General features: G+C 49.0%; 1 protein-coding gene across 1 annotated transcript in view; it reads left to right on the top strand.

The window, feature by feature from the left end:
- The window catches only part of LOC127621271 (1-phosphatidylinositol 4,5-bisphosphate phosphodiesterase eta-2-like), a 243,621-nt gene that overhangs the window by 135,889 nt on the left and 82,416 nt on the right, over positions 1–25,316 (top strand). The window contains exon 3 of the mRNA XM_052094791.1: positions 20,899–21,045. Within this exon, the coding sequence (XP_051950751.1) occupies positions 20,899–21,045 (147 nt within the window). The remainder of the gene's footprint in view (positions 1–20,898; positions 21,046–25,316) is intronic.

Below are 25,316 nucleotides of genomic sequence, written 5' to 3'. Positions count from 1 at the left end.
ATAATGAAATAATGTGTAGTTAGAGGTTTATGAGGTTATGTTTCTAACATATTAAAGAGTACTCCCAATTAGTTCCACACAATAATGTGAAGAAATTCTAAACTGATTATGTGCACAAAAAAAAACACTGGTATCGGATCGGTATCGGCCGATACTGAGATTTCCGATATCAGAATCAGATCAGAAGAGAAAAAGTGGTATCGGTGCATCCCTAATGTTTATAACAATAACATGGGGGAGTAGATTAATTTAATATATTTTAAATATTATATTATATAATATTAAACTAATATATTAATCTAGATTAAGCCAGGTTTCAGTCAAACAGAGCACATCCAAACTATGACCTGTAATCATTTCATTTACAATAGTGCTTTGGTTAAAAGAGATCTAATGTTTTGTAGTCCTACCTTTAAATTATTTAACTTTATGATGTTTTACCTTAATAAAAAAAATTCTAAATACTTTAGTGAGGATTTTGTGTTTGGTAATTTGGGGAAAAGACACAGTCTCTATATGTTATCTAGGTGATACCGTCTCTATGTGTTGTAGTTTATGTGACCTGTGTGACGTCTCAAGGCAGCTAGCAGACGTTCAGATTAGCCAGTTTGTTTGCTTCCTGACCTGGGCCCCAGTTAGTCAAATACTATCACTATTAAATCTATGAGAAAAATTACTAGAGAGAAGTGGGGCACCTTCCCTGTTGGGAAGGAGTCTGTCTCTCTTTAGCAGGGCACATCTACCCCAAAAACTCTTCCAATTGTCTATAAATCCTATGATATTTACCAGACACCACTTAGACATCAAGCCACTAATCTACTATAAACTTCGTCACCACGACAAGCAGGAAAGTGCCAGAGCATATAACATTTTCTGTCATTGTTTTTGCAAGTTCACACACTTAACATTATCTCTCGTGATCTCCAACTGGTGAATCTGGACATAGTTAGTGCCGACAAGAATAATAATTTTAGAAAATCTACATTTAGCATTAGCAAGCACTTTTTGATTTGATGTCAGACACCAACATGATTCTCAGTGGGTGCAGAATCGATTGGAAACCCTAACAGGTACGGGAGAGTGGTCTCGCTTTGTTGAGCGAGTATGATTCGAAGACGTCACCCAACCACTTTTCCCGAGCAGCAAGGGTTTGAATCGATGTGAATGCCTCATACAATTGTTTGTTGTTATGGTTGTTCTTGATTAGCAGTGCTTTAAGATCAATGCAATTATCCATGCAACACAGAGGACAAAACGGGTGCGCATTGTAAAATGCATGCAGTTTAATCGCAATAAAAATAGAAAGCAGATGCACGCTGGAAAATGCACGATAAGAGAATAATTCAATTATAATTGGAACACTTATTTAAAGAGTACAGATGACCAAATTACTCTTATATCACCATTTTGTCCTTGGACAAGCGATTTTACCCTTGTTTGCTTGACCATTAATGTATTATCATTTTGAAATAAAGTGTTCACAGAAGCATACAAACCAGTCACTCACACTAGGATTTAGTGATCAGCTGAAATCGTCTTATAATACAGTGGCAATGCACTGCTTCCTGTATAATTATCAAAAAAAGAGCCGCCTCAAATGAGCTCTGTTTTATTAATTCAGCATTAATACTAAGATATGGAGATACAATAGTGAACTCATCAGTGATTATTATATAATGGTCTCTCTGCTCATATGTTGTTTATGTAACAGCAATCTGTTCTCTGATGAAACTGCTTTTATAAAGCCTGATCTGCTGTTGACGTAAGTGTTACTTCACACGTTTGCTGTTCATAAGTGTATAAATCATGGAGAACAAGAGCCTGCAGACTCATCTCTTTTCTGAAAGGCAATTTGGTGGATTGCAGTGAAGTCTGAGTTTTCTCTTTAGTTATTTTCATTGCAACATTATGATACTTCCAAAAAGGTATCATGTTTTTGGGTAGTATTACCGTGTTTTGGAAATATGGTACCATTGTAATTTCATGTTTGTTGGATTTGTACCAAGGTGATACCAATTTTTTTAGATATGGTACCATAGGAATACCATATTTTGACATTTGCTATGGACACATGTTATGGTATTACCATAATTCATAATCAGCATCACCATGGTTTATATATTTATTGGACATATATACGTATTGTCATATATTGTTTCATGTTATTACTTTGTTTTTGGACATATAACATGATAATAGCACACCTAAAATAGTGTTGCCATGTTTAAGACATGGCACCATGGTATTAGCATATTGTTTATTGGACCAAGGTAATACTGTGTTTATGGACATATACCATGGTAATAAGATGGTGATTTTGATATTGTACCATTGTAATGTTATGTTTTGGGAACATAAAACATGGTAGTACCATGGTTTTGAACATGGTACCACAGTAATGCCATGTTTTTGACATGTATTTTCTCACAACAATACCATTTTTCGAAACATACCATGATATTACCATGTATTTTGGACATGCATCATGGCATTACCATGTTTGTTTGAATGTGTACCATGATAATATCATGTACTTGGACACCTACAATAGTAATATCATGTTTTTTATACATGGTACCATGGAACTATCTTAGTGTTTTGGGCATGTAATTCCATTTGTGTTAGTTGCACATGTATCAATGTAATATCGTGGGTCTATTCAAAAACCTAGTGAGCTTCTGTAACCCGGACACACACACACAAGATGAGACAGTCACAATGTAAGTCAAAAACTGCTTTTATTGTTAACAATAAAAGCAGGCAAAAGTACAAACGGGCAAATCCAGTGAAGAGTTGTCGAGGGAAGCGTAGGGTCAAAAGCCAGGGAATCAAAGAGAGTAAAGGGGCAAATCCGGAGAGTAGTCCAGGGGAGCGAGGGTCAAAGCCAGGGTAAACAGGATCGAGAGGCGGGTAAACTAACAAAGGGAGTAGACAGGGGTACTAGGGGAACGAGGATCTGGCAAGCTAAGAGGGTAATCAAGAGGAGTTCAAGAGGTGATCAAAACTAGACGAGACTAGCGGGGGCAAAGACACAGGAAACTAAATACAATAACCAACAACTGTGAGACGAAAGGGTAGTGATATATATACGGGCAAGTGCAGGTGTAAACCATGACAGGTGATGAGACGAGTGCAGGTGAAACTAATGTGCAGGAGTGCAGATGACGCGAGTGCAGGTGGTCATAATGTTCTGGGGGATTGGAAACGCGTGAGAAACTGGAGGAAGGGAGATTGCCTAAGAGCATGTGAGCGAGTAGGAGCAAAGTGGGCGTGAGGGCTCGAGCGAGCAAAAAGAGCGTGCGAGCTCGAGGGGGCGGAACGAGCGTGGGAGCTCGAGGGGGCGGAACGAGTGTGGAAGCTCGAGGGGGCGGAACGAGGGAGCGGGGTTCGTGACAGTACTCCCCCTCTAAAATGGACGGCTCCTGACGGCCGTGCTCGGTTGCGAGGAAGTGGTGCTGGACGAACCCAACAAACAAAAAACCCTGAACAGACAACCCACAAAACACACAAACAAAATTGAGGGCAGTCCAAGGGGCACAGAGGGAAATGAGACAGTCCGTGGGGTCAATGGGCAGTATCAAGGCAAGGTCTGGGGGAACATAGCGGACAGGCGGGTGGTCGGGAGATGTAGGGGACAGCCGTAGGGGCAGAGACAGGGTCAGGGGGTCTGGAAGGCGACTGGAGGACAGGGACTGGGTCCGGGGGTCTGGAAGGTGACCACCGGACAGGAATAGGGTCCGGAGGCCAGGGAAGAGGCCACAGGACAGGGAGAGGGTCAGGAAGTCCGGGCTGAGCCGTGAAAGGCGTGCCATCAGAGGCGGCACTGTAGGCGGCTCTGGAGGTGGGGTTCTGGAAGGCTCTGGAGGTGGAGCCGAAGGAGGCTTTAGGGGCGAAGGCCTGAAAGGCTCTGGAGGTGGAGCCAATGGAGGTGGCGCCGTGGGAGGTCCCCGAGGCGACGACCTGGCAGGCTCTGTAGTCTCGGGGGGTAGAGCCGTAGGAGGCCCGAGAGGCGGAGCCATAGAAAGCTCTGGAGTCTTTGGGAGCAGAGCCGTGAGGGGCTCGGGAGGTGGAGCCGTGGGAGGCTCGGGAGGCGGAGCCTTAGGAGGCTCGGGAGGCGGAGCCGTAGAGGCTTGAGGGGTGGAGCCATGAAGGCTTGAGGGGTGGAGCCATGAAAGACTCGAGGGACGGAGCCCTGAGAGGCTTGAGGGGTGGTGGAGCCCTGAGAGACTCGAGAGGCGAAGCCGTGAGAGGCTTGAGGGGTGGAGCCATGAAAGACTCGAGAGGCGAAGCCGTGAGAGGCTTGAGGGGTGGAGCCATGAAAGACTCGAGAGGCGAAGCCGTGAGAGGCTTGAGGGGTGGAGCCATGAAAGACTCGAGGGATGGAGCCATGAAAGACTCGAGAGGCGAAGCCGTGAGAGGCTTGAGGGGTGGAGCCATGAAAGACTCGAGGGATGGAGCCATGAAAGACTCGAGAGGCGGCCGTGAGAGGCTTGAGGGGTGGAGCCATGAAAGACTCGAGGGATGGAGCCCTGAAAGACTCGAGAGGCGGCCGTGAGAGGCTTGAGGGGTGGAGCCATGAAAGACTCGAGGGATGGAGCCTTGAGAGACTCGAGGGGTGGAGCCGTGAGAGACTCGAGGGGTGGAGCCGTGAGAGACTCGAGGGGTGGAGCCGTGAGAGACTCGAGAGGCGGAGCCGTGAGAGACTCGAGGGGCGGAGCCGTGAGAGACTCGAGGGGTGGAGCCATGAGAGACTCGAGGGGTGGAGCCATGAGAGACTCGAGAGGCGAAGCCGTGAGAGGCTTGAGGGGTGGAGCCATGAAAGACTCGAGGGATGGAGCCCTGAGAGACTCGAGGGGTAGAGCTCTGGGAGGCTCGTGAGGAGGAGCCCTTGGAGGCTCGAGAGGAGGAGCCCTGGGAGGCTCGTGAGGCGGAGCCCGGGAGGGCTCAGAGGGGCGAGCAGAACCCGGCAGAGCCGTGGGAGACTCTGAGGGCGGAGCCCGGGAGGGCTCAGAGGGGCGAGCAGAACCCTGCAGAGCCGTGGGAGACTCTGAGGGCGGAGCAGAGGTCTGCAGAGCCGTGGGAGACCCTGAGGGCGGAGCAGAGGTCTGCAGAGCCGTGGGAGACCCTGAGGGCGGAGCAGAGGTCTGCAGAGCCGTGGGAGACTCTGCGGGACCCTCTGCGGTCTTGAGCACAAGACGAGACTGGGGAGAAGGGGCCCTCTTCCTTCTCTTACGTCTTCGGCCAACAGGGGACGTGGCCATGGGAACGGTCGAGGCTACAGGCCCTGGCACGCTGACCGTGGCAGACATGGGCGCTGGCTCACAGGCCGTGGCAGGCAGGGGCGCTGGCTCGCTGGTCGTGGGCGGCATGGGCGCTGGCTCGCTGGTCGTGGCGGGCATGGGCGCTGGCTCGCTGGTCGTGGCGGGCATGGGCGCTGGCTCGCTGGTCGTGGGCGGCATGGGCGCTGGCTCGCTGGTCGTGGCGCTGGCTCGTTGGTCGTGGCGGCATGGGCGCTGGCTCGCTGGTCGTGGCGCTGGCTCGTTGGTCGTGGCGCTGGCTCGCTGGTCGTGGCAGGCATGGGCGTTGACTCGCTGGCCGTGCTAGGCTTCGAGACTGTGGCCGTGACAGGCTTCAAGACTGTGGCCGTGACAGGCCCCGAACTGGGGCCGTGTCAGGCATAGGGACTGGGACCGTGACAGGCTTCAAGACGGGGGCCGTGTAAGGCTTCAAGACGGGGCCGTGGTCAGGCTTCAAGACGGGGGCCGTGGTGTAGGGCGCTGGTTCAGTATCTGCCTCCCCACAGTAAACGAGGAACCAACGCACAGCAGGGCGAGGTCAATAAACTGAGCCAGGTCGAGAGAGCAGCGACCACCAGGCATGTATGATGAGGCTGGTTCATTCAGTCCATTCTGAAAAATGTCTTTCAGAACCACCTCATCAAAATTCACCTGGTTGGCCAGGGCACAAAAATCAGTGACATACTCCTCCAAGGGTTGACTCCTGGCGTAAACACATGATTCGAGCCGCTGGCTCCATAATGTTAAGGGCGGGGTTATGCGTTACACAACCGCTGCCTTGTACTGAAAAACTCTAGGAGAGCGCTCGAAGAGTGCACGGCGCTCAGAAATGCACTGGATGCATAAACAGGCTCGGGGCAGACACAGGTGAAACAGGGTGACATAAATCAGACATAGTGCATACCTGCTGCCCCGGCCCGTGAGCGCGCGGTCCTCTCTCCACACTGTAGCTCCTCGCGCCGAATGTGACGTGCTTCTCCGCTCTAGCGAGCTGCGCTGAATACTCCGCGTGACGCATTGTGACTGTCTATTCGGTGAGGTTGGTTATTCTGTAACCGAGCACACACACACAAGACGAGACAGTCACAATGTAGATGAAAAACTGCTTTATTCGTGAATAAAGCAGTGCAGGCAAAAGTACAAACAGGGTAAATCCAGAGAGAGTAGTCGAGGGAAGCGAGGGTCAAAAGCCGGGGTAATCAAAGATACAAACAAGGGGGTCGAAGACGGAAAACAGTTAACAACTATGGCGGGAAGGACTAAACAGGGGAGCGAGGGAATAAGCGGAGATAGGGGGCTGGCAAGCTAAGAGGAGGGTCGAAACTAGACGAGACTAGCAGGGGGCGAAACTAGACGAGACTAGCAGGGCAACGATATAGGGAACTAAATACAATAACCAACACCCGTGAAACGGAAGTACAGTGTATTTATAGGGGCGAGTGCAGGTGTAACGAATGAGGGAGTGATGAGACGAGTGCCGGTGAAACTATGAACAGGAGTGCAGATGACGCGAGTGCAGGTGTACATAATAAAGGGGTGATATAGACAGGTGTCGGTGGTCATAATGTTCTGGCCACCGGCGTGCATGTGGGTCAGAGGAGGGAGATAGCCCACGAGCGAGAGCTCGCAACAGCACCAAGAGCGTGAGTGCTCGTGGGAGGAAAGAGAGCGTCAGACTCGAAGGGGGCGGAACGAGCGAGTAAGCTCGAGGGAGTGCGCGTGTGTGTGCGTGACGAAGCGGGGAGACGCAGAGATGGGGCAGAGGAACGGAGTTCGTGACAGTACTCCCCCCTCTGAATAGGACGGCTCCTGACGGCCGCGCTCGGCTGCGAGGAGCGCAAGGGGACAGAACGAGCGTGTGAGCTCGAGGGGACAGAACGAGCGTGTGAGCTCGCAGGGGGCAGAACGAGCTTGTGAGCTCGCAGGGGGCAGAACGAGCGTGTGAGCTCGCGGGGAACAGAACGAGAGTGTGATCTCGCGGGGAACAGAACGAGAGTGTGATCTCGCGGGGAACAGAACGAGAGTGTGATCTCGCGGGGAACAGAACGAGAGTGTGATCTCATGGGGAACAGAACGAGAGTGTGATCTCATGGGGAACAGAAGGCAAAAAGGGAATGAAACAGTCCATGGGGTTCAATGGGCAGTCCAAGGCAATGTCAGGGGGAACATAGTGGACAGGCGGGTGGTCGGGAGGTCTAGGGGGCAGCCATAGGGCAGAGACTGGGTCAGGAGGTCTGGAAGGCGACTGGAGGACAGGGATGGGGTCCGGGGGTCTGGATGGTGACCACCGGACAGGAATAGGGTCCGGAGGCCAGGGAAGAGGCCACAGGACAGGTAGAGGAACGGTCACAAGGGGAGCAGGCAAGACCCAGTGAGGAAAGGTTTCAGGGGGCAGAGCCGTGAAAGGCGGAGCCGTCAGAGGCGGCACCGTAGGTGGCTCTGGAGGTGGGGTCCTGGAAGGCTCCGGAGGTGGAGCCGACGGAGGCTTTAGGGGCGAAGGCCTGGAAGGCTCTAGAAGTGGAGCCGACGGAGGCTTTAGGGCGAAGGCCTGGAAGGCTCTGGAGGTGGAGCGAGGAGGCTTTAGGGCAAGGCCTGGAAGGCTCTGGAGGTGGAGCCGAGGGGGGCTTTAGGGGCGAAGGCCTGGAAGGCTCAGGAAGTGGAGCCCATGGAGGTGGCGCCGTAGGAGGCTCCAGAGGTGAAGCCCTGGAAGGCTCTGGAGGCAGAGCCGAGGGAGGTGACGCCGTGGGAGGTGGCGCTGTAGAAGGCTCCAGGAGTGAAGCCCTGGTAGGCTCTGGAGGCAGAGCCGGGGGAGGTGGCGCCGTAGGAGGCTCCAGAGGTGAAGCCCTGGAAGGCTCTGGAGGCAGAGCCGAGGGAGGTGACGCCGTGGGTGGTGGCGCCGTAGAAGGCTCCAGGAGTGAAGCCCTGGTAGGCTTTAGAGGCGGAGCCGCAGGAGGCTCCAGAGGCGAATCTCTAGAAGGCTCTGGAGTCTTAGGGAGCAGAGCCGTAGGAGGCTCGGGTGGTGGAGCCGTGGGAGGCTCAAGAGGCGGAGCCCTAGGAAGCTCTGGAGTCTTTGGGAGCAGAGCTGTAGGAGGCTCGGGAGGTGGAGCCGTAGGAGGCTCTGGAGGGGGAGCCGTAGGAGGCTCGGGAGGCAGAGCCATAGGAGCCTCTAGTGGCTGAGCCCTGGGAGGCTCGGGAGGTGGAGCCGTAGGAGGCTCTGGAGGGGGAGCCGTAGGAGGCTCGGGAGGGGGAGCCATAGGAGCCTCTAGTGGCCGAGTCCTGGGAGGCTCGAGAGGCTTGAGGGGGGGAGCCTTGAAAGACTCGAGAGGGGGAGCCCTGAGAGGCTTGAGAGGGGGAGGAGCCCTGAAAGACTCGAGAGGGGGAGCCCTGAGAGGCTTGAGAGGGGGAGGAGCCCTGAGAGACTCGAGGGGCGGAGCCCTGAGAGGCGGAGGAGCCCTGAGAGACTCGAGAGGCGAAGCCGTGAGAGGCTTGAGGGGTGGTGGAGCCCTGAGAGACTCGAGAGGCGAAGCCGTGAGAGGCTTGAGGGGTGGAGCCATGAAAGACTCGAGAGGCGAAGCCGTGAGAGGCTTGAGGGGTGGAGCCATGAAAGACTCGAGAGGCGAAGCCGTGAGAGGCTTGAGGGGTGGAGCCATGAAAGACTCGAGGGATGGAGCCATGAAAGACTCGAGAGGCGAGCCGTGAGAGGCTTGAGGGGTGGAGCCATGAAAGACTCGAGGGATGGAGCCATGAAAGACTCGAGAGGCGAGCCGTGAGAGGCTTGAGGGGTGGAGCCATGAAAGACTCGAGGGATGGAGCCCTGAAAGACTCGAGAGGCGAGCCGTGAGAGGCTTGAGGGGTGGAGCCATGAAAGACTCGAGGGATGGAGCCTTGAGAGACTCGAGGGGTGGAGCCGTGAGAGACTCCGAGGGGTGGAGCCGTGAGAGACTCCGAGGGGTGGAGCCGTGAGAGACTCGAGAGGCGGAGCCGTGAGAGACTCGAGGGGCGGAGCCGTGAGAGACTCGAGGGGTGGAGCCATGAGAGACTCGAGGGGTGGAGCCATGAGAGACTCGAGAGGCGAAGCCGTGAGAGGCTTGAGGGGTGGAGCCATGAAAGACTCGAGGGATGGAGCCCTGAGAGACTCGAGGGGTAGAGCTCTGGGAGGCTCGTGAGGAGGAGCCCTTGGAGGCTCGAGAGGAGGAGCCCTGGGAGGCTCGTGAGGCGGAGCCCGGGAGGGCTCAGAGGGGCGAGCAGAACCCGGCAGAGCCGTGGGAGACTCTGAGGGCGGAGCCCGGGAGGGCTCAGAGGGCGAGCAGAACCCTGCAGAGCCGTGGGAGACTCTGAGGGCGGAGCAGAGGTCTGCAGAGCCGTGGGAGACCCTGAGGGCGGAGCAGAGGTCTGCAGAGCCGTGGGAGACCCTGAGGGCGGAGCAGAGGTCTGCAGAGCCGTGGGAGACTCTGCGGGACCCTCTGCGGTCTTGAGCACAAGACGAGACTGGGGAGAAGGGGCCCTCTTCCTTCTCTTACGTCTTCGGCCAACAGGGGACGTGGCCATGGGAACGGTCGAGGCTACAGGCCCTGGCACGCTGACCGTGGCAGACATGGGCGCTGGCTCACAGGCCGTGGCAGGCAGGGGCGCTGGCTCGTTGGCCGTGGCGGGCATGGGCGCTGGCTCGTTGGCCGTGGCGGGCATGGGCGCTGGCTCGTTGGCCGTGGCGGGCATGGGCGCTGGCTCGTTGGCCGTGGCGGGCATGGGCGCTGGCTCGTTGGCCGTGGGCGCTGGCTCGTTGGCCGTGGCGGGCATGGGCGCTGGCTCGTTGGCCGTGGGCGCTGGCTCGTTGGCCGTGGGCGCTGGCTCGTTGGCCGTGGCAGGCATGGGCGTTGACTCGCTGGCCGTGCTAGGCTTCGAGACTGTGGCCGTGACAGGCTTCAAGACTGTGGCCGTGACAGGCCCCGGAACTGGGGCCGTGTCAGGCATAGGGACTGGGACCGTGACAGGCTTCAAGACGGGGGCCGTGTAAGGCTTCAAGACGGGGGCCGTGTCAGGCTTCAAGACGGGGGCCGTGGTGTAGGGCGCTGGTTCAGTATCTGCCTCCCCCACAGTAAACGAGGAACCAACGCACAGCAGGGCGAGGTCAATAAACTGAGCCAGGTCGAGAGAGCAGCGACCACCAGGCATGTATGATGAGGCTGGTTCATTCAGTCCATTCTGAAAAATGTCTTTCAGAACCACCTCATCAAAATTCACCTGGTTGGCCAGGGCACAAAAATCAGTGACATACTCCTCCAAGGGTTGACTCCTGGCGTAAACACATGATTCGAGCCGCTGGCTCCATAATGTTAAGGGCGGGGTTATGCGTTACACAACCGCTGCCTTGTACTGAAAAACTCTAGGAGAGCGCTCGAAGAGTGCACGGCGCTCAGAAATGCACTGGATGCATAAACAGGCTCGGGGGCAGACACAGGTGAAACAGGGTGACATAAATCAGACATAGTGCATACCTGCTGCCCCGGCCCGTGAGCGCGCGGTCCTCTCTCCACACTGTAGCTCCTCGCGCCGAATGTGACGTGCTTCTCCGCTCTAGCGAAGCTGCGCGAATACTCAGCGTGACGCATTGTGACTGTCTATTCGGTGAGGTTGGTTATTCTGTAACCGGAGCACACACACACAAGACGAGACAGTCACAATGTAGATGAAAAACTGCTTTATTCGTGAATAAAGCAGTGCAGGCAAAAGTACAAACAGGGTAAATCCAGAGAGAGTAGTCGAGGGAAGCGAGGGTCAAAAGCCGGGTAATCAAAGATACAAACAAGGGGGTCGAAGACGGGAAAACAGTTAACAACTATGGCGGGAAGGACTAAACAGGGGAGCGAGGGAATAAGCGGAGATAGGGGCTGGCAAGCTAAGAGGAGGGTCGAAACTAGACGAGACTAGCAGGGGGCGAAACTAGACGAGACTAGCAGGGCAACGATATAGGGAACTAAATACAATAACCAACACCCGTGAAACGGAAGTACAGTGTATTTATAGGGGCGAGTGCAGGTGTAACGAATGAGGGAGTGATGAGACGAGTGCCGGTGAAACTATGAACAGGAGTGCAGATGACGCGAGTGCAGGTGTACATAATAAAGGGGTGATATAGACAGGTGTCGGTGGTCATAATGTTCTGGCCGCCGGCGTGCATGTGGGTCAGAGGAGGGAGATAGCCCACGAGCGAGAGCTCGCAACAGCACCAAGAGCGTGAGTGCTCGTGGGAGGAAAGAGAGCGTCAGACTCGAAGGGGGCGGAACGAGCGAGTAAGCTCGAGGGAGTGCGCGTGTGTGTGCGTGACGAAGCGGGGAGACGCAGAGATGGGGCAGAGGAACGGAGTTCGTGACACTAAAATAGTGTTGCCATGTTTAAGACATGGCACCATGGTATTAGCATATTGTTTATTGGACCAAGGTAATACTGTGTTTATGGACATATACCATGGTAATAAGATGGTGATTTTGATATTGTACCATTGTAATGTTATGTTTTGGGAACATAAAACATGGTAGTACCATGGTTTTGAACATGGTACCACAGTAATGCCATGTTTTTGACATGTATTTTCTCACAACAATACCATTTTTCGAAACATACCATGATATTACCATGTATTTTGGACATGCATCATGGCATTACCATGTTTGTTTGAATGTGTACCATGATAATATCATGTACTTGGACACCTACAATAGTAATATCATGTTTTTTATACATGGTACCATGGAACTATCTTAGTGTTTTGGGCATGTAATTCCATTTGTGTTAGTTGCACATGTATCAATGTAATATCGTGGGTCTATTCAAAAACCTAGTGAGCTTCTGTAACCCGGACACACACACACAAGATGAGACAGTCACAATGTAAGTCAAAAAACTGCTTTTATTGTTAACAATAAAAGCAGGCAAAAGTACAAACGGGCAAATCCAGTGAAGAGTTGTCGAGGGAAGCGTAGGGTCAAAAGCCAGGGAATCAAAGAGAGTAAAGGGGGCAAATCCGGGAGAGTAGTCCAGGGGAGCGAGGGTCAAAGCCAGGGTAAACAGGATCGAGAGGCGGGTAAACTAACAAAGGGAGTAGACAGGGGTACTAGGGGAACGAGGATCTGGCAAGCTAAGGGGGTAATCAAGAGGAGTTCAAGAGGTGATCAAAACTAGACGAGACTAGCGGGGGCAAAGACACAGGAAACTAAATACAATAACCAACAACTGTGAGACGAAAGGGTAGTGATATATATACGGGCAAGTGCAGGTGTAAACCATGACAGGTGATGAGACGAGTGCAGGTGAAACTAATGTGCAGGAGTGCAGATGACGCGAGTGCAGGTGGTCATAATGTTCTGGGGGATTGGAAACGCGTGAGAAACTGGAGGAAGGGAGATTGCCTAAGAGCATGTGAGCGAGTAGGAGCAAAGTGGGCGTGAGGGCTCGAGCGAGCAAAAAGAGCGTGCGAGCTCGAGGGGGCGGAACGAGCGTGGGAGCTCGAGGGGGCGGAACGAGTGTGGAAGCTCGAGGGGGCGGAACGAGGGAGCGGGGTTCGTGACAGTACTCCCCCTCTAAAACGGACGGCTCCTGACGGCCGTGCTCGGTTGCGAGGAAGTGGTGCTGGACGAACCCAACAAACAAAAAACCCTGAACAGACAACCCACAAAACACACAAACAAAATTGAGGGCAGTCCAAGGGGCACAGAGGGAAATGAGACAGTCCGTGGGGTCAATGGGCAGTATCAAGGCAAGGTCTGGGGGAACATAGCGGACAGGCGGGTGGTCGGGAGATGTAGGGGACAGCCGTAGGGCAGAGACAGGGTCAGGGGGTCTGGAAGGCGACTGGAGGACAGGGACTGGGTCCGGGGGTCTGGAAGGTGACCACCGGACAGGAATAGGGTCCGGAGGCCAGGGAAGAGGCCACAGGACAGGGAGAGGGTCAGGAAGTCCGGGCTGAGCCGTGAAAGGCGTGCCATCAGAGGCGGCACTGTAGGCGGCTCTGGAGGTGGGGTTCTGGAAGGCTCTGGAGGTGGATCCGAAGGAGGCTTTAGGGGCGAAGGCCTGAAAGGCTCTGGAGGTGGAGCCAATGGAGGTGGCGCCGTGGGAGGTCCCCGAGGCGACGACCTGGCAGGCTCTGTAGTCTCGGGGGGTAGAGCCGTAGGAGGCCCGAGAGGCGGAGCCATAGAAAGCTCTGGAGTCTTTGGGAGCAGAGCCGTGAGGGGCTCGGGAGGTGGAGCCGTGGGAGGCTCGGGAGGCGGAGCCTTAGGAGGCTCGGGAGGCGGAGCCGTAGAGGCTTGAGGGGTGGAGCCATGAAGGCTTGAGGGGTGGAGCCATGAAAGACTCGAGGGACGGAGCCCTGAGAGGCTCGAGGGGAGGAGGAGCCCTGAGAGGCTCGAGGGGAGGAGGAGCCCTGAAAGACTCGAGAGGGGAAGCCCTGAGAGGCTTGAGGGGGGAGGAGCCCTGAGAGACTCGAGAGGAGAAGCCCTGAGAGGCTTGGGAGGGGAGCCCTGAAAGACTCGGAGAGGAGAAGCCCTGAGAGGCTTGGGAGGGGGAGCCCTGAAAGACTCGAGAGGAGAAGCCCTGAGAGGCTCGAGAGGAGGAGCCCTGGGAGGCTTGGGAGGAGGAGCCTTGGAAGGCTCGAGAAGAGGAGCCCTGGGAGGCTTGGGAGGAGGAGCCTTGAAAGACTCGGGAGGAGAAGCCCTGAGAGGCGGCGCTCTGGGAGGCTCGAGAGACTTGAAAGGCAGAACCCTGTGGGGCTTGGGAGGTAGAGCTCTGGGAGGCTCGAGAGGAGGAGCCTTAGGAGGCTCGAGAGGAAGAGCCCTGGGAGGCTTGAGAGGAGCCCTGGGAGGCTTGGGAGGAGGAGCCTTGGGAGACTCGAGAGGCGGAGGCCGCAAGGGCTCTGAGGGGCGAGTAGAGGCTGGCAGAGCCGTGGAAGACTCTGAGGGCGGAGCAGAACCCGGCAGAGCCGTGGAAGACTCTGGGGGCGGAGCAGAACCCGGCAGAGCCATGGAAGACTCTGGGGGCGGAGCAGAACCCGGCAGAGTCGTGGAAGACTCTGGGGGTGGAGCAGAACCCGGCAGAGCCGTGGAAGACTCTGGGGGCGGAGCAGAACCCGGCAGAGCCGTGGAAGACTCTGGGGGCGGAGCAGAACCCGGCAGAGCCGTGGAAGACTCTGGGGGCGGAGCAGAACCCGGCAGAGCCGTGGAAGACACTGGGGGCGGAGCAGAGGTCTTGAGCACAAGACGAGACTGGGGAGAAGGGGCCCTCTTCCTTCTCTTGCGTCCTCGGCCAACAGGGAACGTGGCCATGGGGACGGTCATGGGCATGGGCGCTGGCTCGTTGGCCGTGGCGGGCATGGGCGCTGACTCTCTGGCCGTGGTGGGCATGGGCATTGACTCGCTGGCCGTGCCAGGCTTCGAGACTGGAGCCGTGACAGGCTTCGGGACTGGGACCGTGACAGGCCTCGGGGCTAGGGCCGTGTCAGGCTTCGGGGCTAGGGCCGTGTCAGGCTTCGGGGCTAGGGCCGTGTCAGGCTTCGGGGCTAGGGCCGCGACAGGCTTCGGGACTAGGGCCGTGACAGGCTTCAAGACAGGGGCCGTGGTAGGCTTCAAGACGGGGGCCGTGGTAGGCTTCAAGACGGGGGCCGTGGTATGGAATGCTGGTCCAGTTTCTGCCTCCCCCACAGTAAACGAGGAACCAGCGTACAGTAGGGCGAGGTCAATAAACTGAGCCAGGTTGAGAGATCAGCGACCACCTGGCATGAATGATGAGGTTGGCTCATTCAGTCCACATTGAAAAATGTCTTTCAGAGCCACCTCATCAAAATTCACCTGGTACGCCAGGGCACAAAAATCCATAACAAAAACCTCCAAAGGTTGACTCCCCTGATGCAACCCCAAGAGTCGGGCCGCTGGCTCCTTAATGTCGAGGGCGGGGTTATGAGTTACACAACCGCTGCCTCGCATAAAAACCCCTTGGTCAGCGTCCGAAGAGCCAAAAAACCTCTCCGGGGGTGGAGAGTTCACGGCGCTCAAATATGCATGGGAAGCATAAACGGGCTCAGGGGCAGACACAGGTGACGCAGGGTGACAAAAATCAAAAATCGCACGTACCTGCTGGCCCTGGGCTGTGAGCGCGCGATCATGACTCCCACCGGTAGATCCTGGGGCAGAGTGCGCTGAAAACCTTCGCTCTAGTGAGCTGCGCGAATTCTCCGTGTGATGCATTGTGACTGTCTTCGGTGAGGTTGGTTATTCTGTAACCCGGACACACACACACAAGATGAGACAGTCACAATGTAAGTCAAAAAACTGCTTTTATTGTTAACAATAAAAGCAGGCAAAAGTACAAACGGGCAAATCCAGTGAAGAGTAGTCCAGGGGAGCGAGGGTCAAAGCCGGGGTAAACAGGATCGAGAGGCAGGTAAACTAACAAAGGGAGTAGACAGGGGTACTAGGGGAACGAGGAGCTGGCAAGCTAAGGGGGTAATCAAGAGGAGTTCAAGAGGTGATCAAAACTAGACGAGACTAGCGGGGGCAAAGACACGGGAAACTAAATACAATAACCAACAACCGTGAGACGAAAGGGTAGTGATATATATAGGGGCAAGTGCAGGTGTAAATCATGACAGGTGATGAGACGAGTGCAGGTGAAACTAATGTGCAGGAGTGCAGATGACGCGAGTGCAGGTGGTCATAATGTTCTGGGGGATTGGAAACGCGTGAGAAACTGGAGGAAGGGAGATTGCCTACGAGCATGTGAGCGAGTAGGAGCAAAGTGGGCGTGAGGGCTCGAGCGAGCAAAAAGAGCGTGCGAGCTCGAGGGGGCGGAACGAGCGTGGGAGCTCGAGGGGGCGGAACGAGCGTAGAAGCTCGAGGGGGCGGAGCGAGGGAGCGGGGTTCGTGACAGCTTCCTTCGGAGATATCTAATTTTGGTCAAATGTTAGGGTATCATCGAATGTATCCTTCCCCAGGTGATCCCAGAAGGCACTGCGATGAGCTCGGTGGAAAAATAAATCCAAGATGGCATACGAAACAAGTGATATTTGGATTATAAATATACATATAATCCACTTAAAACTTAAAGGTTTTGTTAAAACAAAACATAGAAAACTGAACATTTTACCCAAAATGTTTTTGTACTATGCATATTAATGCTCATTAGAGTATCGCGTTGTTCCTCTCTCACGTCTCCTGTATTAAAATCAGTTGCTAGTTGAGTCTCGCACATGCTGTGCATGTGGAGCGCTATTTGAATGATGTGCGGAGCTGCCGCCTATGTAGAGTGTCTAAATCGGTCTCTTGTGAGGCATAATTTCAGTAAAGAGACTGCCATAGAAGACTGCTGCCTATGTAAGCAGAAGACACTGCGGCAGCTCGCTCAAATTTGGAACAGACTATGATTTATGTACCATGTTACTAAAATTGTTATTTTTACATTGTAATATTGTAATTTCCTGTTTTTTTGTTTTTTTTTACATAGTGCCGTGGAAATTCCATGTTATTCATGGTATCATGATTATACAGTATTGTTTGGAAATACTGGTGATACTATGGTATTACTATGGTCTGGACAATTTTTTTTACATGTTTCATGGCAGTAACATTTTGGACATGTACCATGATAATATCATGTTTTTAGAAACATATTATAGTATTGCCATACCATTGTACTGCCATGGTGATTTAGAAAGTGTAATATTGTAATGTCATGTTTCTGGACATGCATCATCATAATACCATTTGGTTTGGAAATGTACTGTGGTATTGTGGTACCATGTTTTGACATGGATCATACCATGGTATGAACATAATTATTTGGACATGTATCATTGTAGTACCATTTTAATTTTTTTAAGTACCTTAGGGTACCATGTAATACCATAGTACATGAAAATCATAATCATTCAGCACTTTTTTTGTGAGGGGAAATTAAAATTGGGAATGTTGTTGTATGGAGTTTTGTTTTTTGAAACTCTAATTGATTATTTTGTTTAGTATCTCGTAGCAGTTTAGAAAAGTTCAGACAGTTCATCATTTTACAGCCTCATGTCAAGAATATTTCCAGCAAGCATTTGTTTTCATTAGAGCAGAAATATGAAGAATGAATCACTTAATCTTGTCAAAATACAGTGTAGTTGTTTAGGGAGGGGGATGTTTCAAAATGAAATGTTTTGGATTAGGTTCATAAAGGTCACAGTAATGATTGCCTGACACATTGAGCTGAGGGCTGATTCAGAGGCCTGTCAGATATTTTAATGGATGGTTCAGTCCTCTGGGAATTGCACACGTACACAGACAAATGCTGAAAAATGTTCAGGTAATGTTTATATTCAGTGAAGCAGGCAACTTAACCTCAGCCATGTGAAACGCTAAAAATATATTTGCCGCTGTCACAGACTCCTTCCCTCGTGTTTTCCTAAGAACTCTTATTTTGAAGTTTTCCCCTGGACCACATCTCCCAGAATCCACTGCCCTCATCACTTCCATCTGTTTCCAATCCTCCTCACCTGTCCTCCATTCCTTCATCAGTCATTGTTTGTATAAATACCCTCCTGTTTTGTTCAATTCCTTTGTCAGTCCTTAAAGTGTTACTTTATATGGTTGATGTGTTACGGTTAATGGTTATGTTGTGATGTTAGCTTTAGTGTTTGGTCCACTCCTGCGTGTATTATTAAATCATTGAAAGTACATTATATGGCCAAAAATGTGTGGACACCCCCTTCTAATTAAAGAGTTTGGTTACTCTGTTAAGAGTACCAGTGAAGATGCATCATAATTCTACTCTAAACAATGGCATTCTAGGGCATTCAGTGCTTCCAACTTCATGACAAAAGTTTGGGGAGAGCCCTTTTCTATTTCAGCATGAAAAGGCCCCATGTGCGCAAAGCAAAGTCCATAAAGAAATGGTTTATTGTGTCTGATGTGGAAGAAATTGACTGTCCTGCACAAAGTCCAGACCTGAACCCCACTGAACACCTTTGGGGTGAATTGGAATGCCAACTGAAAGCCAGGCCCCATTGCACTTGTGTCTGAATGAGAGCAAATCCCTGCAGCCATGTCACTACATACAGTATATTGGAAAGCCTTCCCAGAAGAGTGGAAGTTGTTATTGCACCAAAGAGGGAAATTGATGCCTCTTGTTTTGAAATTGAAGGTTCATCAAGCACATATGATGTCTACAAACCTTTGGCCACATAGTGCATCTACTCCTGCATCTCCTCTCTTCCTCTTCCACTCTAAGAACCCAGTGGTACAGTCACACATTCGTGCTTGGATCGTTTATTCTTTATAATATTTTCCTTGTGTTTCCCTGTGTTTTCCAACCTTTTACGCATGGAACCCCCACATGATATACTCAAGGGACTATTTTACACATGATATACATTGGGGTCTTTTTTTTATCAAAATGTTTATGTTTCCAGGAGTGTTGGTTATTCATGTTTTTGAGACATTACAGGCATTACATCAGAAATGTGTATAATTAATTCTGATTTAATGTAATGGCCAGCATCATCCAATCACTGCCAACCATGTTAAAATAAAACTATACATTATCTGAATCTATGTACTGATTACCACTGTCCCATGTCTGTCAAACATACTAAGTGGTCCAAACATCATCTGCAGCCTGAAACTGAACTGTTGGTTAGATTTTAGTAGTGAATTGGAAGGCTAAATGATGCTCCCTTGCTCCCTATTTAGTGAATGACTTAACCTCCAGTGTGCTCTCTGTCTGTACTGGTACCAGAACAGTTTGAAATGCACATTATTTTTATCCTAACTCCATATAAATCCTCTGAAAGGAATGTTTTTCAGCTTTTGGATGAACCGATTGATTCTAAATGTGAAAATGTACATTGCATATAGAGATTTCTAAGGAAAAAAGTGCTCAAGTACACATTAGTGTACATTGTGTTTAACAGTACAGCGTGGTGTTTCGTGATTGATCGTTCAAATTTAAATTATGGCATATCGGATGAAACTAGAGACTCTAGTTTCATCTAGACTCTAACCTTAAACTTTAACTTATGGGATTTATGCTTGCGGCGATAAAATTGAATGACCTGCTTTAAAGGTGCACTCAGTAACTTGTCTTTTTGTCATCTTGGATAAAAAAGCCAGATTAAAGTTTCCAAGTGCACATGGGGACAAAGATCTTACTTTCTGGAGAAATGTCCTCTGGTTTGATGAAACAAAATTAATGACCGTCATTATGTTTGGAGGAAAAAGGGTGAGCCTTGCAAGCTGAAGAACACCATCCCAACCATGAAGCATGGGGGTGGTAGCATTATGTTTTGGGGGTAATGTGCAGCAGGAGGGACTGGTGCATTTCACAAAATAGATGGCAACATGAGAAAGGAAATTAATGTGTATATATTGAAGCAACATCTCAAGACATCAGCCAGGAAGTTAAAGCTCGGTCGCAATTGGGTTTTCCAAATGGACAATGACCCCAAGCATACCTCCAAAGTTGTGGCAAAATGATGTAAGGACAACAAAGTCAAGGCATTGGAGCCCAAAGCCCTGACCTCAATCTGAAAAGGGTGTGTGAGCAAAGAATCCTACAAACCGGACTCATTTACACCAGTTCGGACTGAGGAATGGGCCAAAATTACAGTAACTTTTTTGAGAAGCTTGTGGAAGGCTACCCAAAACTTTGACCCAAGTTAAACAATTTAAAGTCAATGGTACCAAATACTAACAAAGTGTATGTAAACTTCTGGCCCACAGTGGGAATGTGATGAAATAAATAAAAGCTGAAATAAAGAATTCTACTATTATTTTGACATTTCACATTCTTAAAATATAAAGGGGCGGTTGTGGCTCAGGGGGTAGAGCGGGTGGTCCACTAATCGCACGGTTGGCGGTTCAATTCCTGGCCCATTTTACTCCACAAGCCAAAGAGTCCTTGTCCACTGAACCCCAAGTTGCAACCCAATGGCAGGCTAGCGCCTTGCATGGCAGTGTAGTGAATGGTTGAATGTGACGCAATGTAAAGCGCTTTGAATGCCGCTAAGGTTAAAAAGCCGCTATATAAGTGCAGACCATTTACCATTTAAAATAAATAGTGATCCTAACCGACCTAAGACAGGGAATGTTTTCTATGTTTAAATGTCAGGAATTGTGAAAAACTGAGTTTAAATGTAGTTGGCTAAGTTGTATGTAAACTTCTGACTTCAACTGTAGCCTGCATATGCTACAATGTACAGTATATTCAGCAATGTGTGTCATCCACACAAATTGCAGAACCCAACACTTACAGTACATATGATTTAGTTTTCTTTCATTAAGCTGCGAGTGTGAACGCATAAATTAATCCTTAATTATTTTACACCTTTAAAATAAGTAGCTCAAGAAACCATGTCGTGATCCCCAGGTTTGCAGTGGGAAGATTTCTGTGACATTGTAATTAAACATTTGTAATGTATGTCACATGATATTTTTGCATGGCATATCAGGTGTGTTGTTCTTACTATCATTTTATTAATTGGTTTATAATGAATTTTTATATGAATGCTTTTGTTTTTTTATTTAGTCAATTACATGATTCAGACCTGAATCTCTCTTTCTCTCTGGTCTCTGTCTTGTGTTAGTGGAGAAATGCATGAGCTCCATGCAGACTGGCACTCAGATGGTGAAACTACGAGGAGGATCTAAAGGTCTGGTGCGATTCTTCTACTTAGACGAACACAAGTCCTGCATCCGCTGGAGGCCCTCTAGAAAGAACGAGAAAGCCAAAAGTAGGTGTCAAGGGCCAAATCATATGCTTTTGAAATAATTTGAAGATAACTTTGATCTTTGAAATCTCTTGAATTCTCCATCAGTGATGTTTGTGTCTGTTAGTGTTAGTTTCATGTTATAAATATCATTTGAATGTAATATACTGTATGTTATACAATTCCAGTATCTCTTTCTCTATTTCCTCAGAATATGTTCAGCTCTCATAAGCTATTTTACGCCTCGCAGGTGAACGTACACTTCAATAGTGCTGCTGATGATTCATGTCTAAATTACAGAGCTCATTGTGTCTCGCATGGCGATGAAGTTCGAGCAATCCACCACAGCCCAGGGAATTAATCAGCTTCTTAAGTTCACTCAATTACTCTTAGCACTTAAATAGAAAGATTTCAGTCACCTCGATTCATTAGACACCAAATTACAGGAAATGAGGGCTGGTCATCAAACTTTTTACCCTTGTGAATATTTCTAAGGGTCGTAAAATTTCAAAAAGCAGATACATTCACAATCATGAGAGCTTCACGGATCTTCTTTAGTGTATCTGATATCAAAACAGATGAGAATCACAAACACCTGAAGCTCCTTTAATACAAGTAATCCACTAAAATAATGGATAATTCTGCTTGACGTGTTGAGTTTGTACTTAGATAAAATTTCAACCGCACCTGGGAGAAACAATATGCTGTTTTTAAGCTTTCTTTGTCTTTTCTGAATTTGTTGCGCTTTATTATCAGTAACACACTGACATAGTGATTGATGTATGTCGTTGTGAAATAGAGACCCTCCCCTCCAAATCCAAATGCAAGTGGTCACAGGAGACGCATTTAAGTGACCATGTGTAAGCAGCTATGTGTTTCACCTGACCACATGTGATCGGATCACCCTAAATGCATCTTAATACCAGGTGGAAATGGGGCCTATATTTTAGGGTCCATTTAACGTCCATTGATGATAATTATGTATTTTCTAACCGTTTTCTTCAGAAATATCCCATTTTATCCTTTAAGGGAAAGCATGTTATACAATCATACAAATATGTTTGTGCACCCCATGTTACATTTTCCTTGAGATTGCCATGATATTTCTTAATGGTCTGTTTTTGCATTATCCGTTTTTCGAAGTGAGTGGATCTTAAGTTCAAAATAATGAATTACAAAAAGTCAATATTATCTATATTTATTTATTTATTTAATTCTAAACACTTAGTAGTACAATAATAGTACAACCCCAATTCCGAAAAAGTTGAGACTGTCTGAAAATGTTTAATAAAAACAAAAAGGAGTGATTTGTGAATTATATTCACCCTTTGCTATATTGAAAGCACAACAACGACACATTATATTGTGTTTTTCTTTGTGAATTTCCTTGTTTTTTTTTTTTATTTTTATGTGATTTCAAATCAGATGATTGCAACATACTCCAAAAAAGTTGGGACAGTTTACCATTTCTTCTAATTACCCTTATTAAGAATTTGGGCACTGAAGACAAGTTTGTTAACCCTCCATCCATTAAGTCTTCAGCAGCACAATTGTACAGGGTCTTCATTGCCATCTAATGTGCTTCATAATGTGCCACATATTCTCAATCGGAGATGGTCTGGACTGCAGGGAGGCCACACCCACACTCTCTGCTCACACAGCCATGCACTTGTAATCCGGGCAGTAAGTGGGGATGCAGGAACGTCCCTGGAAAAGATGGCGCTGGATGGCAGTATATGTTGCTCCAAAATTTGTACATATCTGTCTGCATTAACTGCCCTCACAGATGTGTGATTTACCCATGCAATGGGCACTGACACCCCTGGCCCATACAGACACTGGCTTTTGGACCTGATGCTGATAACAGCTTGGATGGTCCTTTTCCTCTTTGGCCCAGAGAACACAACAGCTGTATTTCTCAAAAACATTTTGAAATGTTGACTCGTCAGACCAAAAAACCCAGTTCTACTGTTCTACTTTCCATCTAAGATGAAACCGAACCAAGAGAAGTCGGCAGCGCTTCTGGACAGTGTTGATGTATGGCTTCTGCTTTTCATAGTAAAGTCTTAACTTACATCTGTGCATAGAGCGGTGAGTAATGTTGACTAACAAAGGTTTACTTAAGTAATCCCAAGCCCATGTTCACGATGTCTGAGGGATTAGAGATCATGCGCATTCAGAAGTGGTTTTTGTCTTGCCCTTTATGCACCGAGATTTGACCAGATTCCTTGAATCTTTTAACTATATTGTGCACTGCAGAGGATGAAATGCCCAAAATCCTTCCAGTTTGTATTTGGGGAACATTGTTCTCTGCTGGATTAATGATTATTATTTATCTGTTGGCAAACTGACAAGTCTCAAATGATTTTTGCTCTTGAAGGATTAGGCTGTTTTTGGAGGCTCCTTATATACTGTGACACGATTGCTTCACCTGTTTAACATCTCCTGTTTCACATTGCCTAGTTATTTTAACTCGTCAAATTGTTATTAGTCTAAAATTTCCCTCTCAAATAAAGCGTGTTGCAATAATCGGATTTTAAATTAATGTACATTTAAAAAAATTATAATAATAAATAAATTCACAAGGGGAAAAAATCATATAATGTGTCGTTGTAGTGCTTTCAATATAGCAAAGGTTGAATATACAGGTGAAACTCGAAAAATTAGAATATCGTGCAAAAGTTCATTAATTTCAGTAATTCAACTTAAAAGGTGAAACTAGTATATTATATAGACTCATTACAAGCAAAGTAAGATATTTCAAGCCTTTATTTGATATAATTTTGATGATTATGGCTTACAGCTTATGAAAACCCCAAATTCAGAATCTCAGAAAATTAGAATATTACATGAAATCAATAAAAAAAAGATTTTAAATACAGAAATGTCGGCCCTCTGAAAATTATAATCATGCATATGTACTCAGTACTTGGTTTGGGCCCCTTTTGCATTAATTACTGCCTCAATGCGGCGTGGCATGGATGCTATCAGCCTGTGGCACTGCTGAGGTGTTATGGAAGACCAAGATGCTTCAATAGCGGCCTTCAGCTCTTCTGCATTGTTTGGTCTCATGTCTCTCATCTTTCTCTTGGCAATGCTCCATAGATTCTCTATGGGGTTCAGGTCAGGCGAGTTTGCTGGCCAATCAAGCACAGTAATACCATGGTCATTGAACCAGGTTTTGGTACTTTTGGCAGTGTGGGCAGGTGCCAAGTCCTGCTGGAAAATGAGATCAGCATCTCCATAAAGCTTGTCTGCTGAAGGAAGCATGAAGTGCTCTAAAATGTCCCGGTAGACGGCTGCGTTGACTCTGGACTTAATAAAGCACAGTGGACCAACACCAGCCGATGACATGGCTCCCCAAACCAACACAGACTGTGGAAACTTCACACTGGACTTCAAGCATCTTGGATTGTGTGCCTCTCCATTCTTCCTCCAGACTCTGGGACCTTGGTTTCCAAATGAGATGCAAAATTTGCTCTCATCAGAAAAGAGGACTTTGGACCACTGAGCAACAGACCAGTTCTTTTTTCTTTAGCCCAGGTAAGACGTTTGACATTTGAAGCCCATGTCCAGGACCCGTCTGTGTGTGGTGGCTCTTGATGCAGTAACTCCAGCCTCAGTCCACTCCTTGTGAAGCTCCCCACACATTTGAATGGCCTTTTCCTGACAATCCTCTCCAGGCTACGGTCATCCCTGCTGCTTGTGCACCTTTTTCTTCCACACTTTTCCCTTCCACTTAACTTTCTATTAATGTGCTTTGATACAGCACTTTGAGAACATCCAACTTCTTTTGCAATTACCTTTTGAGGCTTTCACTCCTTGTGGAGGGTGTCAATGATGGTTTTCTGCACAACTGTCAGGTCAGCAGTCTTCCCCATGATTGTGAATTCAACTGAACCAGACTGAGAGACCATTTAAAGGCTCAGGAACCCTTTGCAGGTGTTTAGCTGATTAGAGTGTGACACTTTGAGCCTACAATACTGAACCTTTTCACAATATTCTAATTTTCTGAGATTCTGAATTTGGGGTTTTCATAAGCTGTAAGCCATAATCATCAAAATTATATCAAATAAAGGCTTGAAATATCTTACTTTGCTTGTAATGAGTCTATATAATATATTAGTTTCACCTTTTAAGTTGAATTACTGAAATTAATGAACTTTTGCACGATATTCAAATTTTTCGAGTTTCACCTGTAATTTACAAATCACTCCTTTTTTGTTTTTATTATAATTTTTAATCACAAAATTTTCTGAATTGGGATTGTGTTTTTTAGATTGAGTTTGACATTT

The sequence above is a fragment of the Xyrauchen texanus genome, chromosome 27 (assembly GCF_025860055.1).
Source record: "Xyrauchen texanus isolate HMW12.3.18 chromosome 27, RBS_HiC_50CHRs, whole genome shotgun sequence".
In the NCBI taxonomy this organism is placed as follows: domain Eukaryota; kingdom Metazoa; phylum Chordata; class Actinopteri; order Cypriniformes; family Catostomidae; genus Xyrauchen; species Xyrauchen texanus.
Note: the sequence above shows the minus strand (reverse complement) of the source record. Positions and strands in the feature narration are given on the sequence as shown.